Source organism: Caretta caretta, chromosome 16, assembly GCF_965140235.1.
Source record: "Caretta caretta isolate rCarCar2 chromosome 16, rCarCar1.hap1, whole genome shotgun sequence".
Lineage (NCBI taxonomy): Eukaryota > Metazoa > Chordata > Testudines > Cheloniidae > Caretta > Caretta caretta.
Genome location: NC_134221.1, coordinates 896,813 through 915,683, shown reverse-complemented (window position 1 = coordinate 915,683; position 18,871 = coordinate 896,813). Strand labels below are relative to the sequence as shown.

General features: G+C 48.5%; 1 protein-coding gene across 5 annotated transcripts in view; it reads right to left on the bottom strand.

Annotated features, from left to right (window-relative positions):
• PNPLA7 (patatin like domain 7, lysophospholipase) overlaps positions 1–18,871 on the bottom strand; it is a 437,365-nt gene that overhangs the window by 323,226 nt on the left and 95,268 nt on the right. For all 5 annotated transcript variants that reach the window (XR_012665266.1, XM_048823395.2, XM_048823397.2 and 2 more), the window contains 2 exons: positions 15,491–15,635; positions 3,689–3,781 (listed from right to left, as the gene is read on the bottom strand). Coding sequence is in view for 4 of the 5 variants with exons in the window: in XM_048823395.2 (XP_048679352.2) it covers positions 3,689–3,781; positions 15,491–15,635 (238 nt within the window). In the remaining variant the exon portion in view is untranslated. The remainder of the gene's footprint in view (positions 1–3,688; positions 3,782–15,490; positions 15,636–18,871) is intronic.

Below are 18,871 nucleotides of genomic sequence, written 5' to 3'. Positions count from 1 at the left end.
GAGAGCAAAGAAAAGGCAGCACATGGATGAAAGCACTACTCTATTAGAATTCTACAAGTCATGTCTTCCTACAACCCTTGTTTGTGCCTGGGAACACACCCTCTCTTAAATTAAACTATCTTGTTGCCAAAGTGGGAATCAGAATGGATGTAGCAAGCAAATGTTACCTAGAAATCTTAAAACAAAGGAAGAGAAGGACATAAACAACTGAGTAGAGCTTCATCCTGATTGGTCAATACTTGCTCACTGCTGACCCACACAGTTCTGGTATGAAAGTCACTGTGCAAGTACCAGAATATGGGCAAACTTCTGACAATATCTCACTGCTTCTCCCTTCCTGAACACTCATTCACAAGAGCAAAGCCATCACTTATAACTATGCAGCCTCGCTCCAGTCAATAGGATTGCACTTCTGTACAACACACAGTTTGTTTTGAGGAAGGAAAAATCTAGTCTTCATTTTGTCTCCAACAAGCAGAGAGCTGCTATTTTACTTTCACAATTGTTTATTCTATAAAACATTTAGAATAAGGACACTAGTTATGGAGAAGAGTGTTAGGATATAGATATTCAGGCCTGTCTGTAAAGGCCTATACTCTAAGAATGTAGGTGTATTCTTATCACTTAGCTAGTGATAGAGGTACAAAAGAAAGAATCAAAATCACTGTCTGCTGGTGTAAGGGCCTTCTCTTACTGTGACAGTCTGAGGCCCTATTCTTAGGCTAAGGCCTTTGGCTAAGCAGCAGAGACAGCCATAAGCTAGGAAGCGAACGGTCACATCCTCACTTTCCAAACTAGTCACACTGAAATAAGGTGCTATTCGGCTGTTAGGAACTATCAGGACAGGATTGTATTCCTATCACCTCCAGAGAAAGGGAAGTGCCTAGAAAATGTAAAAGGAAACTTAGTTTGATAGCATCCTGTCTAGCAAGAACTCACTTATCAATAGCTGGGATGTGAAATCCTCACTTCTGTATTGTCTTGTCATTATAGTTCCCACTTTGCTATTGTTTGTCTGTATAATCTCTGTCTGGTTCTGTGATTGTTCCTGTCTGCTGTATAATTAATTTTGCTGGGTGTAAACTAATTAAGGTGGTGGGATATAATTGGTTACATAATCATGTTACAATATGTTAGGATTGGTTAGTTAAATTTCAGGAAAATGATTCGTTAAGGTATAGCTAAGCAGAACTCAAGTTTTACTATATAATCTGTAGTCAATGAGGAAGTGAGTGGGTGTGGGTGGAAGGGTGGGTGGGGGAGGGAGATGGGAACAGGGAATGGGGGTAAGAAAATTGGAATCATGTTTTGCTAAAGGGGGAAATGGGAACAGGGAATGGGAGTAAGGAAGTTGGAATCATGTTTGGCTAAGGGTAGGAATGGGAACAGGGACACAGGTGTAAGGCTCTGTGGTGTCAGAGCTGGGAAGGAGGATACTAAGGAAGGAAACTGGAATCATGCTTGCTGGAAGTTCACCTCAAAAAACATCGAATTGTTTGCACCTTTGGACTTCGGGTATTGTTGCTCTCTGTTCATGCGAGAAGGACCAGGGAAGTAAGTGGGTGAAGGAATAAGCCCCCTAACAAAGTGATGATAATACTTTGTACTTTGACAGCTCCATCCATCATGGGATCTCAAGTGGTTCACCTGTTTCTGTTGTCCTTAAATCCAGATCCTCTGTATGACACACTAGCCTGTCTGTCCTCTGGAGAGGATTAATGTGCTGTAAAGCAGACATGCAACAATAGGTTGCGGGGCGTTGACACACGCACATGCATTAATCCATTTTGCTATGTTCTTTGTACATGACCTAATTTGAGAATTGGGAGTAGAGTATGCTTTGCACCCCAGAAATACAGGGAACTGGGGTGCTGGAAAGAAAAATGGTTTTCCCAGATTTGGCTGCTTCTAAAGTTCTTCCCACAAATTGCTGAGACTTGTCAGTTCTCACCAGCTAAGCAAGATAAAGGATGGTGGGAAATCCTTTGTGTGATACTGATCATTTAATAGGCACCAGTCTTTTCTCTGAATCACCAATTGACATCCCAACATGGTCTGAGTAGTCAATATGCTGCTGGGATAAAATGTAAAAACCAAGGTCTTGATCACTTGTCATTATGCGCAGCAGCCACAGGAAAAGAGCAACTCCATTTATTACGTTCTGCCTCACTCGGTTTCCAGTCACTGTCTGGAGTTCCTCTTCTCCAATTCTGTCCTAGACCCCCTCTAAACTAGCTTCTGTTCCTGCACTCAACTGAAACTGCTCTTAACAAAGTCTCTAATGACCTTGCAGCCAACTCTCAGAACCAGTACTCCATCCTCATCCTCCTTGACCTTTCAGGTGCCTTGGACACAGTCTACCATGCTCCTGTCCTTGAAATCTTGCCCTCCCTTGGCTTCTATAACTCTGTTCTCTCTTGATTCTCCTCCTAACTCTCTAATCACTCCTTCAGCATATGCTTCAGAGGATCTTTTTCATCTCCCCTCCAGCTTTCTGTGGTTGTACCATAGAACTCTGTCTTTGATCCTCTTCTCCCTCTACATCTTACCTCTGGGTAATCTAATCCCCAAACAAAGTCAACTACCATCTTTATGCAAATAACTCACATATCTACCTGTCTACTCCAGGCCTGTCTCCTTCTGTCCACATTAAAATCTCAGCCTGTCTCTGACATTTCCTCATGCCTGGCTTGCTGTCAGCTCATCCTCAACATGGCTAAAAAAACAGCTCTTAATTTTTTCTCTCCCCTCCCCCAAAAATAAATTCACACCCCCCCCCCCTCTTTTCTTGATCCCTGTGGAGCACACCACCATCCTCAGGCCTGTAATCTGGGTCTCATCTTTGACTGCGACCTCTCTGTAGGTCCTCACATGCAGGGTATGCCTATGTCTTGCAGAGTTTTTTTGCATAACATCTTTAAAATACAGCCTTTCCTATCCATCTGCACAGCTAAAACTCTCTCCAGGCTCTCATCATCTTGCATCTTGATTACAGCAACATCCTTCTCTCTGGCCTTCACAAATACAATTTTGCCTCGCTCATATCCATTCAGAATGCTGCTGCGAAGATCATTTCCCAAGTCCGTGTTACCCTTTTCTTTGCATCCCTTCACTAGCTCCCTCTTCCCTATTGTATCAAACATAAGCTACTTGTCTTCCCAACCTGTCCCCACCCTACCTATCATCTCTCATTCGCCCACGGGTTAAATTTTCAAAACAAGGCACTAGAGAAACGTAAGGACACTAATAATATGCTGCAGGGCTAGAATGACTGGTCTCACTGGTCTACTGGTATTTTGCACAAGATAAATGCCGCATCCTGAAACACAGCTAAGTATTCTTTTGATTTGCCACAGAATTTCATTTTGATAGTATATTTTACAGAGCACAGTGAAAAGCAAACTAAGACAGAAGCATAGGGAAATGAACCCAGGTCCTGTATAAAGCGCTTTTAAATATTTTCCCTTCACTCATTCCCATAATGCAACAGAGAAAGTCCATTCCATATAGAGTGACAGTGGATGCTCTCTGAGAAGAGAGCTCTTATTTCCTCTGCAAACAAATATTAGAGTGTTATTTCAGATCAATAAGGGCATGGAACTAAGGGAAGTGGGTTACCTTACCTCATCCCCCTACATAATAATTAGACATTTTGTATTTCCTGCAATTTTCCCCAGCCCCTGCTCACCAAGCGCCTCTGCTGATCCAGAAGAGGATGTCAAAGAAACTCTTCTTTTGAGAAAATTCTCAGAATTCTCTGTACCTGAAGTCTTCACTGTGTCTGACATTTAGGAACAGAATAAAGGTTATCACAGATTTAAACATGTAGCACACCCCAACAAAACAAAGTACACTGTGAACAGGTGCCTTCACCCACCTGCTCTCAAACATGATGCACATACTATCACCTTAGGATTTGATTTTATTAACAACTAAGTCAAAAGAAAGAACAAAATTCAGCTCAAACCATCTCGCCATGCTTGGCTCCTCTGAAGGTTCCTCTTTCCAGACTGCTGTACCCACACTCTAGATCCTTCCTCAATTTGGAGAGTTGATTTCACTTCCCTCATATTTCAGTGAGTTAATCAATGACCTGCCCCAGTGACAGCCCTGGATTTTAGGTATTAGACTGAAACTCAGGGAACCTGGATTCAATTCTTGGCACAGCCCTCCAGTGTAACTATGGGCAAGCCCTAGTCTGCTTGGGCCTCAATTCCCCAGTCTGTAAAACGAGGACAATACTACTGTTACACCTCAGAGAGGGTGCGGAGGATAAATTCAGCAATGTTTGTGTTACACTCAAATACTGTAATGACGTGGGCCACAAAAGTACAGCAACAAATAGCAGAACCCCATTCAATATTACTCTGCAGGATCAACACTTGCTAATTGGGCAAGCTGTTTCAGGCGCTACCTGAAATTAATAGAAATTAAGAGGTTACTCACCTGTGCAATAACTGACGTTCTTCGAGAAGAGTGTCCCTGTGGATGCTCCACTCCAGGTGTTAGTGCGCCCCTGCTCCTTCACTCGGAGATTTTTACAGCAGTACTCATGCGGTGCCTACCTCACGTGCCAAATGTGTCTCAATAACACCAGGCTCCTCAGTTCTTTCTCTACAACGGAGACCACTCCAAATGCTAAAGTAGGGGGGAGGAGGGTGGGTAGTGGAGCACCCACAGGGACACTCATCTCAAAGAACGTCAGTTACTGCACAGGTGAGTAACCTCCTCTTCTTCTCGAGAGGCGTCCCTTGGGGCGCTCCACTCCAGGTGACTGAAAAGCAATATCTCTTAAGGAGGTAGGGACTTCAGATCTGGTAAGAAAGCTGTAGACAGCACAGCTCAGCCATTTCGAATGTCAGTCAGGGGTCCCTGAGTAATAGCTTAATGTTTAGCAAAGGTATGCTGTGAAGCCCAGATGGCAAATATCTGTGAGAGGAATGTTACGTAAAAATGCCACAAATGTTGACACAGATCTGATGGAGTGTGCTCTAACAGAAGTTGGAGGATTCATCTTCTTTATCATAGAATCATATAATATCAGGGTTGGAAGGGACCTCAGGAGGTCATCTAGTCCAACCCCCTGCTCAAAGCAGGGCCAATCCCCAACTAAATCATCCCAGCCAGGGCTTTGTCAAGCAGGGCCCTAAAAACCTCTAAGGAAGGAGATTCCACCACCTCCCTAGGTAACACAGTCCAGTGCTTCACCACCCTCCTAGTGAAAAAGTTTTTCCTAATATCCAACCTAAACCTACCCCACTGCAACTTGGAGACCATTACTCCTTGTTCTGTCATCTGGTACCACTGACAACAGTCTAGATCCATCCTCTTTGGAACCCCCTCCGCCCCCAGGTAGTTGAAAGCAGCTATCAAATACCCCGTCATTCTTTTCTGCAGACTAAATAATCCCAGTTCCCTCAGCCTCTCCTCATAAGTCATGTGTTCCAGACCCCTAATCATTTTTGTTGCCCTTTGCTGGACTCTTTCCAATTTTTCCACATCCTTCTTGTAGCGTGGGGCCCAACACTGAACACAGTACTCCAGATGAGGCCTCACCAATGACGAATAGAGGGGAATGATCACATCCCTCGATCTGCTAGTAATGCTCCTACTTATACAGCCCAAAATGCCGTTAGCCTTCTTGGCAACGAGGACACACTACTGATGCTCATCCAGCTTCTCGTCCACTGTAACCCTTAGGTCCTTTTCTGCAGAACTGCTGCCTAGCCACTCGGTCCCTAGTCTGTAGCAATGCATGGGATTCTTCCGTCCTAAATGCAGGACTCTGCCTTTGTCCTTGGTGAACCTCATCAGATTTCTTTTGGCCCAATTCTCTTATTTGTCTAGGTGCCTCTGTATCCTATCTCTACCCTCCAGTGTATCTGCCACTCCTCCCAGTTTAGTGTCATCCGCAGACTCGCTGAGGGTGCAATCCACACCATCCTCCAGATCATTAATAAAGATATTGAACAAAATCAGCCCCAGTACCGACCCTTGAGGCACTCCGCTTGATACCAGCTGCCAACTAGACATGGAGCCATTGATCACTACCCATTGAGCCCGATGATCTAGCCAGCTTTCTATCCACCTTATAGTCCATTAATCCAGCCCACACTTCTTTAACTTGCTGGCAAGAATACTGCGGGAGACCGTGTCAGAAGCTTTGCTGAAGTCAAGGAATAACACGTCCACTGCTTTCCCCTCATCCATAGAGCCAGTTATTGCATCATAGAAGGCAATTAGGTTAGTCAGGCATGACTTGCCCTTGGTGAATCCATGCTGACTGTTCCTGACCACTTTCCTCTCCTCTAGTTGGTAGCATAGGTGGATGCGGCCTGCTATCCAATTGGATATTTTCTGGGTAGAGATGGATTTGCCTCTGGATCATTCTGCGATAAAATGAAAAGTTTAGGGGAAGCCCTAAAGGGCTTAGTCGTATCCAAATAAAAGGAAAATGCTCTACGCATGTCAAGTGTGTGCATTCCTGCTTCAGAAGTGTTCGAATGCAGTTTAGGAAAGAAGGTTGTAGATGGATAGGTTCATTGAGGTGGAAGGAGGAATGCACCTTCAGGAGAAATTTAGGATGCATTCGGAGCTTGACTTTGTCTTTAAAAAAATATAGTGTACGGTGGGTCAGCCATAAGCTCTCCAAGTTTTCCTACACGTCTGGCAGCTATAACGGCGACTAAGAACACAGTTTTCATAGATAGATGTAGGAGAGAACATGTTGCAAGAGGCTCAAATGGATGGCGCATCAAGCATGTGAGGACCAAGTGTAGGTCCCAGCGTTGAGTGGGTGGTCTAACGTCTTGGTTTAAGGTCTGGAGGCCCTTGAGGAACTGCTTTGTGATGGGGTGAGCAAAGATAGTAGTGTCTCTGGTCTTATTGTGAAATGCTATAATTGCTGCTTTATGGAGCTACAGGAGAACCCAGATAGTTTAAGTTCTAAAAGATAGTCTAGTATTAGTGAACGAGGGGCAGAAACAGGAACGGTTTGCTTGGCATAGCACCAGCGAGTAAACCGAGTTCATTTATGGAGATAGGTGGTATGTGTGGATTGTGTTCTGCTATGTAATAGTACTCTTTGTACCTGTTCAGAGCAGTCTAGTTCCTCATTAGAGAACGATTGAGAAGCCATGCTTTGAGGTGCAGCATCGTTACGCTGGAGTGGTGTAGCTGACCCCTGTGTTGTGATAATAAGTTCGGAAGTGGGGGAAGTGGAATTGGCAGGCAAACTGACATCCTTGTTAAAAATGGGTATCACGCCTGTCTGAGCCACGTAGGGGCCATTAGTATGACTCTGGCCCTCTCCGCTCATATTTTTCATAATACCCTGTGAAGAAGTGGTTATCGGGGGGAATGTGTATAGGAAATTGTCGTTCCATTTGATGATAAATGCATCTCCCATCGAGTGTTTTCCTAGGCCCGCTCTGGAACAGAATTCCAGGCATTTTTGTTGGTCATTGTAGCAGGGCGGCCACCCTGCTCCGGCTCGGAAAGGGTTAAAGCCCACCCCTGGAGAGGGCTGGGGCTGAGAGAAAAGGCTAGGCTGATTGGGAAGGCAGCCACAGCTGGGGCCACGCCCTGATCAGGCCATAGCTGGCCCTATAAAAGGCCAGAGAGCCAGGAGCTCAGGCAGACTCTCTCTCTAGCTGTAGGGAGAGAAGGACTGGCTGCCTGGGAGAAAAGGGTACCTGGAGTGGAGCAGGACTGAGGGAAGCTCCAGAGGAGCTGGGGAGCTCCAGCCTGAAAAACTCCCAGGCGGCAGGCCTTGCTAAAGGCCAGGAAAGGTACTGGGGTCGTATAGAATGTGGGCAAGTGCAGTCTGCCCCTGATACAAGGGGCAGGGCATGGACTGGGACTATTGCTGAGCGAGAGAAGAAAGGAGACAATGGACACAGCATATACAGAGGTTTTCTTCGCTGAAGGCTCTTGTGCCATCCCTGGCTGGTCTCCGGTGCCAGGGCCCCAACAGAAGGGGACTGACGGGACACAGGAGAGGTGTGAGACCTTACTCCGTGTGCTCCGGGAGAACCAGGAGAGACAGTGGGAAGTACAGTTGGCCTTGCAGGCACAACTGGGGCAGCTGGCAGAGGAGCAGCAGTCCCTGGTGAAATTCCTGCGGAGGGACTTCCAAAAAGACCACCGAGACTGGTGGGAGAGGCCCAGTGCTGGGGCCAGGAGGCCCAGGGCAGAGCACAGGGCTCGTTACACCTGTGGGACGTGCGGACACGTAAGGGTGAATTGTCCCTACTGGGATGGGGGCAGGGAGCCTCACCCAGGATGGGGGAAGGGACAAGCCCCTACAACAGGCCACCTGGCAAGGGAATTCCTGAGGCGAAGAAAGTGTTGGGCCTGTGATCGGTGGGGGCACCTATGGAGGGAGTGCCCTGCCCCAAGGAGCATGTCCCAGGGCAGCCCAGGGAGGGCTGGCCCTGAGAAGGACCAACGGAAGAAGCTGGGGCCCAAGGCAGCAAAGGGGCGGCGAGCCTGCTTTGGCTGCCATGAACAGGGCCACATAAAGAGGAACTGCCCTCTCAGAGAAGGGCGAACTCAGGTGGAGGGGCCTGAGGTCCCAACGGGATCAAGGACCGGCCAGGTAGCTGCTACAGAGATGGCAGTAGACCTGCCCAAGAGCCACTCTCGGGGGATGGTGGACAAACAGCCTGGGACAGAGCGGGCCCAGCAAGAGGCTGGGACCCAGGCTGTAGTGGAGCAGGTCACAGTAGGCACCCAGACCCTGAAGGAAGAGGACCCGGGGGAGTCTGGCCTACATGCGCAGCTGGAGGCTACAGAGCAGGCCCGCCACGAGGCCGAAGTGAGAGCCCTGGACCTCACTAAAGTGTGTGTGGCCATCGTAAAGAAGGAGACCTGTTTGCGTAAGCAGCTAGAGGAGTCGGAATGGAAACGGGTGGCTCTGGAGGAGCATGGGCGAGTGGTCCAGGCCAGGAGACCCCCCTACCCCCAGGGGTGGTGATCTTGAGGTGGGGGGGGTAGCGGGGCGGTCACCCCGCTCTGGCTCGGAAAGGGTTAAAGCCCGCCCTGGGAGAAGGCTGGGGCTGAGAGAAAAGGCTAGGCTGATTGGGAAGCAGCCACAGCTGGGCCCACGCCCCGATCAGGCCATAGCTGGCCCTATAAAAAGCCAGAGAGCCAGGAGCTCAAGAGTCTCTCTAGCTGTACAGAGAGAAGGACCTGGCTGCCTGGGAGTTGAGCAGGGTACCAAGAGTGGAGCATGGCTGGGGGAAGGCCAGAGGAGCTGGGGAGCTCCAGCCTGGAAAACCCGCAGGTGGCAGGCCTTGCTAAAGGCCAGGAAAGGTACTGAGGCTAGAGAGGGGTAGCCTGGGAATAGGCAGAGGCAGCTGGTCCAACCCCCTTGCCGGTGACGAGTGGTTTACAGACGGCAGTCTGCCCCAGTGAGCGGGGGCTAGATGGTGACTGGCAGTAGCCACTGAGGCAAGGTGGGGATAGAGGGTTGGGGGTTCTTCCGGGTGGGGAGACCCAGATTGTGGCTTATTGCTGGGGGCAGAACCCTGAGGTAGAGGGGCACTGGGGTCTGGGAGCGAGACGGGGGCCAGCAGCAGGCGAGACACCAACCTGCAGAGGGCACTCCTTAGGCTGGAGAGCTAATTCCCAGGATGACCAGCAGGAGGCGACACAGCAGTGAATCGTCACACCGCTACAGTCATGGTTGCAAAAAGATCCAGTTGTGGGTAGCCCCATATTTTGAATGTGTCGTGTAGGATGGTATCGTTTATCTCCCATTCGTGATCTAGGGGAAAAGATCTGCTGAGCTCGTCTGCAGTGGTGTTTAGCGAACCAGGTAGGTAGGAGACTGAAATTTGGATATTGTGTTGGAAACACCAATTCCAAAGTTTCATAGCCTCCATGCGGAGCAAGTGGGATCGAGCTCCCCCTTGCCTGCTTATATAAAACAAGCAGGCGTTGTCAGTCATAATCCTGATGTGTTGATTCTGGATTTGCGGGAGAAATTGGAGGCAGGCGTTGCGGACCACTTGGAGCTCTGAAAGATTTATGTGTAGTGAGGCTTCTGTAGGGGACCAGAGTTCCTGAGTGGTGTGGTGTGCCATGTGTGCTCCCCAGCCCGTGAGGGAAGCATCCATGGTAATTATAACAGAGGGGGACTCCTGCATGAACGAGATTCCGAAGCAGAGGTTGTGTGGAAGAGTCCATCATGTGGGTGGGTCCTTGACTTTGGTAGGTATGGACAGAAGTCTGTTTAGGCTGTGCACATTCAGTCTGCAGATGGTGGTCATCCAACCCTGCAGGCACCGCATGTAGAGGCATGCATTCTTGACAAAAGTGCAAGAGGCCATATGGCCGAGAAGTTGCAGACAGTCCCAGACAGTGACCTGCGGGCTGTTTTGCAACTTGGTGACAAGATTCTTTATGGTATTGAATCTGTCAGATGGGAGAGATGCAAGTCCGGTTGTGGAATCGAGATGAGCATCTATGAATTCTAGTCGTTGAGTAGGAGTTAATGTGGATTTGGTTTTGTGTATTTGTAGGCAAAGACCCTGGTAGTAGTAGATGGCTTGGATGGCCTCCTCAAGAGTCTGTGTGTTGACAAGGCAATCATCCAGGTAAGGAAAAATTGACTCCTTTTTTCCATAGGGGCGCCATTGCAACAGCAAGAATCTTGGAAAAGACGCGGGGTGCTGTTGAGAGGTCAAAGGGCAGAACCCTGTATTGGTAGTGTTTTGAGCCCATAACAAATGTGAGAAAACGCCTGTGGGCGGGGTGTATAGTTACATGAAAATAAGCATCCTGCAGGTCGAGGGCTGAAAACCAGTCTCCCTGCTCCAGCGCTGGAATTATGGTTGTGAGGGGTAACCATTTTGAATTTTTGCTTTTTGACTAACTTGTTGAGTCACGTGAGGGCAAGGATGGGTCACCATCCCTCACTTTTCTTTTCTGTCAAGTAGTGTGAATAAAAACCCTTTCCCCTGTGCTGATCGAGCACCATCTTGACTGCTCCTATTTGTAGAAGATGTTGGATCTCTTGGTGGAGCAAGTGGTCGTGAGACGGGTCCATGAAGAGGGATGGGGTGGGGGCGAGCATGGGCAGGAAGGGGATGGAATAGCCCAATCAAATGACCTCTAGGGCCCATCTGTCCGTAGTGATGGCTCACCAGTTGTGGTAGAATGGGAGTCAATGGTGACCAAAAGGTTGGATGGGAAGTATAAGGTCTTCAATACCCTTGACCAAGGCTTCAAATCTGCTTATTAGATGAAGGGGGTTGGGATGGTGCCAATGTTGCGGAGCGTCGTCGTTGATGCCTGGGTCTCTGGCACTGTTGCTGCTGGCGGTGATCGTATGGCTTCTGTTGTTGTCGTGTGCAGACCAGGTATCATGGGCGTTGGTAAGGTTGATACCTGTATTGTCTTCTTCTAGTTGCCAGTGTATGGATGCCTAGGGATCTGAGCGTCGCTCTGGAATCCTTCATGGTGTCCCGATCACTGGTTTTTGCTGCAAATAACTTCTCACCATAAAAGGGGAGATCCTCCACAGTGTTTTGTATTTTGTGTGAGAAAGAAGAAGAGGTAAACCACAAAGCCTGACACATCACTATGGCTGTCACGGTGGACCTGGCAGCTATGTCTGCAGCATTGAGAGCAGCCTGCAATGCCGTGCAGGAAATAATCTGCCCTTCAGAGACTACTGCTTTGAATTATTGTCTTTTGTCCTCTAGGGTGTCATTAATAAAATCCATGAGTTTCCCATAATTTCTGTGATCATAATTGGCCGGTAGGGCTGCGTAGTTTGCCACTCTAAATTGTAACGTGGATGATGCATAAACTTCGAGGCTGAGTAGGTCCATTCTTTTGCTGTCCTTGTCAGAGGGAGTGGACTGGAAATGATGCTGTTTGTTCTTTTGGTTGGCTACTTCTGCTACCAGTGAATTTGGTGCTGGGTGCGTGAAAAGGAATTCTCCCTGGAGGGGACATAGAATTTCCAGTCTACCCTTTTGTAGGTGAAGGGTATGGTGGCTGAGGTTTGCCAAATATTCTTGGCAGAGTCCATAATGGCTCCATTAATAGGTAGGGTGATCTTGAAAGAGGTCTAAGGTTGTAATATGCCAGTCAGCTCATGCTGAGTCTCCGACACTTCCTCCAGAGTGATCTTGAGCTCATTAGCCACTCTTTTGAAGAGGTCCTGAAAATGAGTAAAATCATCCACTGTTCTTGGGGGTGGGAGCATAATAGCCTCTTCTGGTGAGGTGGATGAATTATTATTATTTGGAGAGGGTTCAGGTGCCTCCTCATCTGCATGCAAAGTTGCAGGTTGCTCCTGTTCGTCCATTGCAGAAGTGTGGATAGGTACAGGAGGAGATCTAATGTCGCCTCTCCATAGGCTGTACCAGCTACTGTGGTGCCTGCTGTAGGACCCCCACGGGTTCCAATAATGGCATTGTCCAGGGAAGGACATGGGTGGTCCCATACACGAGTGTCCACACCAGGGTGGTAAGTCCCTGGAATATGAGGACCTTGGTCCCATGCTAGCGGGAGTGTCAAGGGGGAAGAAATGGTATGGTGAAAAAACTCCCTCCACTTCGTAGTCCTCATCACTAGAAAAGTGAGAGGGAACAGGGGATAGCAGTCAGTGCTGTGCCGATGGTCCCAGGGAGAGATCAGTATCAAGTAATGGGGAATCTGGAGTTGGCGAGATTAGCAAATCGCTGGAATGAATCAATTGTGGTGCCAACGTAGAAGTAGCCAGAATATATAGCGCTGGGTGTAGCAGCTGTGCCCTAGGTTCGGCTGGTGCCGACTGCTGCGGCGCCCTAGGCGGAGTCACGGTCGGTCGAGATGTCAGTGCCAGGACAACGACTGTCACTCTGTGCAGCAAAGGCAGGCTCAGCCGACTAGGCACCAAGTCCTTCTGCGGTGCTGGGCGGTGCCATGTTCGAAGAAGCAGCCAACTTTAGTTTTTATTTTTGCGCACCGGCAGTCGCTGGGGGACGGGCGGCGCCGGAGGTGCCCGGAGCATCGTATGTGCTGAGCCGCGGAGTGGTCAGCTCCAACGATACAGGCCTACTCAGAGACCATTTGGATACCGGCTGGTCTCTGAGGTGATGAAGCTGGCTGTTTTTTTTGTTGTTTTCTTGTCCTTCGTGGACTGTCTCAAGTAGGACTCCTGACCTAGGTCAGAGGAGGTCTGAGGGACTTCTCCATTAGAATTAACTTGAGTCTCAGGTCTCTGTCCTTTTGTACCCTAGCCTTCAGTTTACTGCAGTGGGCACATTTCTGGGGGACGTGGGGATTGGTCCTGCTTTGAGCAGGGGGTTGGACTAGGTGACCTCCTGAGGTCCCTTCCAACCCTGATATTCTATGATTCTATTAAACACCGAACACAATGAGAATGGCCATCAGAGATAGGGATGGCCTCTCTGCATGTAGTGCATCTCTTAAAATCTGACGAGCCAGGCATACGATAAACTGTCTGACAGAAAAAAACTGGGAAGGGAAAAAAAAATGTTCTTAGGTTTGTTTTTTTTTAAAGGGGGAAATGAAACTTATCTGCCCAAAAAAAAAAAAAACCCTAGATAAACTGTATAAACAACTATCTATCTATCTAAAGCAAGAAATAATTGAGTGAGACTGCTGAGCTCCATCTCAGGCCGGGGATGGTAGAGAAGGAACCGAGGAGTCCGGGCCCCGCATGCATGTTATTGATGCACATTTGGCGTGAGAGGCAGGCACCACATGTGCACAGCCTGTGCGAGATCTGTTTTAAAAATTTCAGAGCAAAGGCAGAGGGGAGCACCAACACCTGAACTGGAGCACCCACAGGGACATCTCTTGAAGAACAACATCTCGTTCTGTAAGAAAGATTCAGACACATTCACTTCTTTGAGCTGAGGTCGAAGGAAGCAGAACACAAAATCCACCCAAATAAGGTCGGAAGATGCAATTTTGAGGGATTTTAAAAGCTCCCTTACGGATTCTTGCCAAAGGAAGATATTTGCACAACCATTCAAGATGGAAGCCTACTGCATTCTACATGCCCCCATGGCTACATCATAGCCATGTGCTGCTGCTCCCTACTGAGCTGCCTTTATTTAATTTCTTCTAGGTAAATTCTAGGGAGGTCTCTTAGCTCAAACCCCTCCATATTTTTAGGGTTTCTCCTGCTACTACTTAAGTCAGGTAATTCTCTTATAGTCTCACAGCATATTCAATTAAAATTAAGGAGTACTCTGGTCTTGCAGATATATTCATGAAATAATATTTTTCTTTATCCTTAAATTTTTAAAAATTAGGCTTGGTTTTTCTTTTTCAAGATCTTAAATCAAGAAGAAATATTGGTTCCTATTAAGGAAGTTTAGGATTCTCCTAAGACTTGGGATCTGTATCCAAAACATAAAGACATTTCCCATCTACCTAAATCAAACAAAAGACTGTTGATACACAGCACAATACTGTGCTGCCCAGAGTATCATGTTAGTAATCAATGGCTCCATGTCTAGTTGGCAGCCGGTATCAAGCGGAGTGCCCCACGGGTCGGTCCTGGGGCCGGTTTTGTTCAATATCTTCCTTAATGATCTGGAAGATAGGGTGGATTGTACCCTTAGCAAGTTTGCAGATGACACTAAACTGGGAGGTAGGGATAGGATACAAGAGACCTAGACAAATCAGAGGATTGGGCCAAAAGAAATCTGATGACGTTCAACAAGGACAACTGCAGAGTCCTGCACTTAGGAAGGAAGAATCCCATGCATTGCTATAGACTAGGGACCAAGCAGCTAGGCAGCAGTTCTGCAGAAAAGGACCTAGAGGTTACAGTGGACAAGAAGCTGGATATGAGTCAACAGTGTGCCCTTGTTGCCAAGAAGGCCAATGGCATTTTGGGATGCATAAGTAGGAGCATTGCCAGCAGATCGAGGGACGTGGTCTTTCCCCTCTATTCGGCATTGGTGAGACCTTATCTGGAGTACTGTGTCCAGTTTTGGGCCCCACACTACAAGAAGGATTTGGAAAAATTGGAGGGAGTCCAGCAGAGGGCAACAAAAATGATTAGGGGGCTGGAGCACATGACTTACGAGGAGAGGCTGAGGGAACTGGGATTATTTAGTCTGCAGAAGAGAAGAATGAGGGAGGATTTGATAGCTGCTTTCAACTACCTGAAAGGCAGTTCCAAAGAGGATGGATCTAGACTGTTCTCAGTGGTCCCAGATGACAGAACAAGGAGTAATGGTCTCAAGTTGCAGTAGGGGAGGTTTAGGTTGGATATTAGGAAAAACTTTTTCACTAGGAGGGTGGTAAAGCACTGGAATAGGTTACCTAGGGAGATGGTGGAATCTCCTTCCTTAGAGGTTTTTAAGGTCAGGTTTGACAAAGCCCTGACTGGGATGATTTAGTTGGGGATTGGTCCTGCTTTGAGCAGGGGGTTGGACCTCCTGAGGTCCCTTCCAACCCTGATATTCTATGATCATAGAGGGTGCTCTGTACACATTAAAACAAACATTACCTGTTTCTGTGGTATCCCCTGCTTTCTCCAATTTTTCTCCCCGTTCCTCCTCCGATACATTAGACAGTTGTCTTTTCACCTCTTTGTTTGAACTTCCTCCAGATGTTACACTTGCCACAGATATCAATGGGATGGCCTGGCTCTCCTGAGGGAAACGAGAGATGAAGATTTACACAGATTCACATGCATACACAGTTTCCTGTGTCTTGCAGTGCTCCATATGCAGCACATTACATGTTAGGATCTTTTAAAAGTGTGAAATAACTGCAGTCTCTTTGGGCTTTCCAGCTTTTGATGTGTTATTCAATGTAGTCTTTGTGTAGCAACACCTAGGTTCACAGCTGCTCTGCAGCCAATATAACGTCATTAATCAGACATACCTCTTCTTTCTTATACTTTTCTCAGTCTCAACTTACACACAATATATTTGTACACTCTCTGATGGGGTGTGGCAGGCATTTGATCCAGGCAATGAGGTCCTACCGCACTGGCACACCCCATCCAAAGGTGGTGTCTTTTTGAAGGAAAATGGTGTATTTAGACCTCCACAAACTGCCTAGAGAAGCCACCACAATAAGAGGTAGGCAGAACCAACAAGATTTGGTCCTCCAGTGGCTAGAAGGACCAGGAGCAGGCCAAAGCTAATCAGGGCCCAACAGGCAAGACAAAAACTAAAAGTAGAGTGAGTTTGCTGTTTGAGGGTATGTCTACACTACGGAATAAGGTCGAATTTATAGAAGTCGGTTTTTTAGAAATCGGTTTTATAAATTCGAGTGTGTGTGTCCCCACAGAAAATGCTCTAAGTGCATTAAGTGCATTAACTCGGCGGAGCGCTTCCACAGTACCGAGGCAAGCGTCGACTTCCGGAGCGTTGCACTGTGGGTAGCTATCCCACAGTTCCCGCAGTCTCCGCTGCCCATTGGAATTCTGGGTTGAGATCCCAATGCCTGATGGGGCTAAAACATTGTCGCGGGTGGTTCTGGGTACATATCGTCAGCCCCCCGTTCCCTCCCTCCCCCCGTGAAAGCAAGGGCAGACAATCATTTCGCGCCTTTTTTCCTGAGTTACCTGTGCAGACGCCATACCATGGCAAGCATGGAGCCCGCTCAGGCTGTGTCTCACCCTATGTCTCCTGGGTGCTGGCAGACGCGGTACGGCATTGCTACACAGTAGCAGCAACCCCTTGCCTTGTGGCAGCAGACGGTACAGTACGACTGGTAGCCGTCATCGTCATGTCTGAGGTGCTCCTGGTCGCCTCTGTGAGGTCGATCAGGAGCGCCTGGGCAGACATGGGCACAGGGACTAAATTTGGAGTGACTTGACCAGGTCATTCTCTTTAGTCCTGCAGTCAGTCCTATTGAACCGTCTTATGGTGAGCGGGCAGGCGATACGGACTGCTAGCAGTCGTACTGTACCATCTTCTGCCAGGCAGGCAAGAGATGAGGATTGCTAGCAGTCGTATTGCACCATCTTCTGCCAGGCAGGCAAGAGATGGGGATGGCTAGCAGTCGTACTGTACCATCTTCTGCCGAGCAGCCATGAGATGTGGATGGCATGCAGTCCTTCTGCACCGTCTGCTGCCAGCCAAAGATGTAAAAGATAGATGGAGTGGGTCAAAACAAGAAATAGACCAGATTTGTTTTGTACTCATTTGCCTCCTCCCCTGTCTAGGGGACTCATTCCTCTAGGTCACACTGCAGTCACTCACAGAGAAGGTGCAGCGAGGTAAATCTAGCCATGTATCAATCAGAGGCCAGGCTAACCTCCTTGTTCCAATAACAACGATAACTTAGGTGCACCATTTCTTCTTGGAACCCTCCGTGCAGTCCTGCCTGAAATACTCCTTGATGTACAGGCACCCCCTTTGTTGATTTTAGCTCCCTGAAGCCAACCCTGTAAGCCGTGTCGTCAGTCGCCCCTCCCTCCGTCAGAGCAACGGCAGACAATCGTTCCGCGCCTTTTTTCTGTGCGGACGCCATACCACGGCAAGCATGGAGCCCGCTCAGCTCACTTTGGCAATTAGGAGCACATTAACCACCACACGCATTATCCAGCAGTATATGCAGCACCAGAACATGGCAACGCAATACCGGGCGAGGAGGCGACGTCAGCGCGGTCCCGTGAGTGATCAGGACATGGACACAGATTTCTCTGAAAGCATGGGCCCTGACAATGCATGCATCATGGTGCTAATGGGGCAGGTTCATGCTGTGGAACGCCGATTCTGGGCTCGGGAAACAAGCACAGACTGGTGGGACCGCATAGTGTTGCAGGTCTGGGACGATTCCCAGTGGCTGCGAAACTTTCGCATGCGTAAGGGCACTTTCATGGAACTTTGTGACTTGCTTTCCCCTGCCCTGAGGCGCATGAATACCAAAATGAGAGCAGCCCTCACAGTTGAGAAGCGAGTGGCGATAGTCCTGTGGAAGCTTGCAACGCCAGACAGCTACCAGTCAGTTGGGAATCAATTTGGAGTGGGCAAATCTACTGTGGGGGCTGCTGTGATGCAAGTAGCCCACGCAATCAAAGATCTGCTGATATCAAGGGTAGTGACCCTGGGAAATGTGCAGGTCATAGTGGATGGCTTTGCTGCAATGGGATTCCCTAACTGTGGTGGGGCTATAGACGGAACCCATATCCCTATCTTGGCACCGGAGCACCAAGCCGCCGAGTACATAAACCGCAAGGGGTACTTTTCGATAGTGCTGCAAGCTCTGGTGGATCACAAGGGACGTTTCACCAACATCAACGTGGGATGGCCGGGAAAGGTGCATGATGCTCGCATCTTCAGGAACTCTGGTCTGTTTCAAAAGCTGCAGGAAGGGACTTTGTTCCCAGACCAGAAAATAACTGTTGGGGATGTTGAAATGCCTATATGTATCCTTGGGGACCCAGCCTACCCCTTAATGCCATGGCTCATGAAGCCGTACACAGGCAGCCTGGACAGTGGTCAGGAGCTGTTCAACTACAGGCTGAGCAAGTGCAGAATGGTGGTAGAATGTGCATTTGGACGTTTAAAGGCGCGCTGGCGCAGTTTACTGACTCGCTTAGACCTCAGCGAAACCAATATTCCCACTGTTATTACTGCTTGCTGTGTGCTCCACAATATCTGTGAGAGTAAGGGGGAGACGTTTATGGCGGGGTGGGAGGTTGAGGCAAATCGCCTGGCTGCTGGTTACGCGCAGCCAGACACCAGGGCGGTTAGAAGAGCACAGGAGGGCGCGGTACGCATCAGAGAAGCTTTGAAAAACAGTTTCATGACTGGCCAGGCTACGGTGTGAAAGTTCTGTTTGTTTCTCCTTGATGAACCCCCCCCGCCCCTTGGTTCACTCTACTTCCCTGTAAGCTAACCACCCTCCCCTCTTCCCTTTAATCATTGCT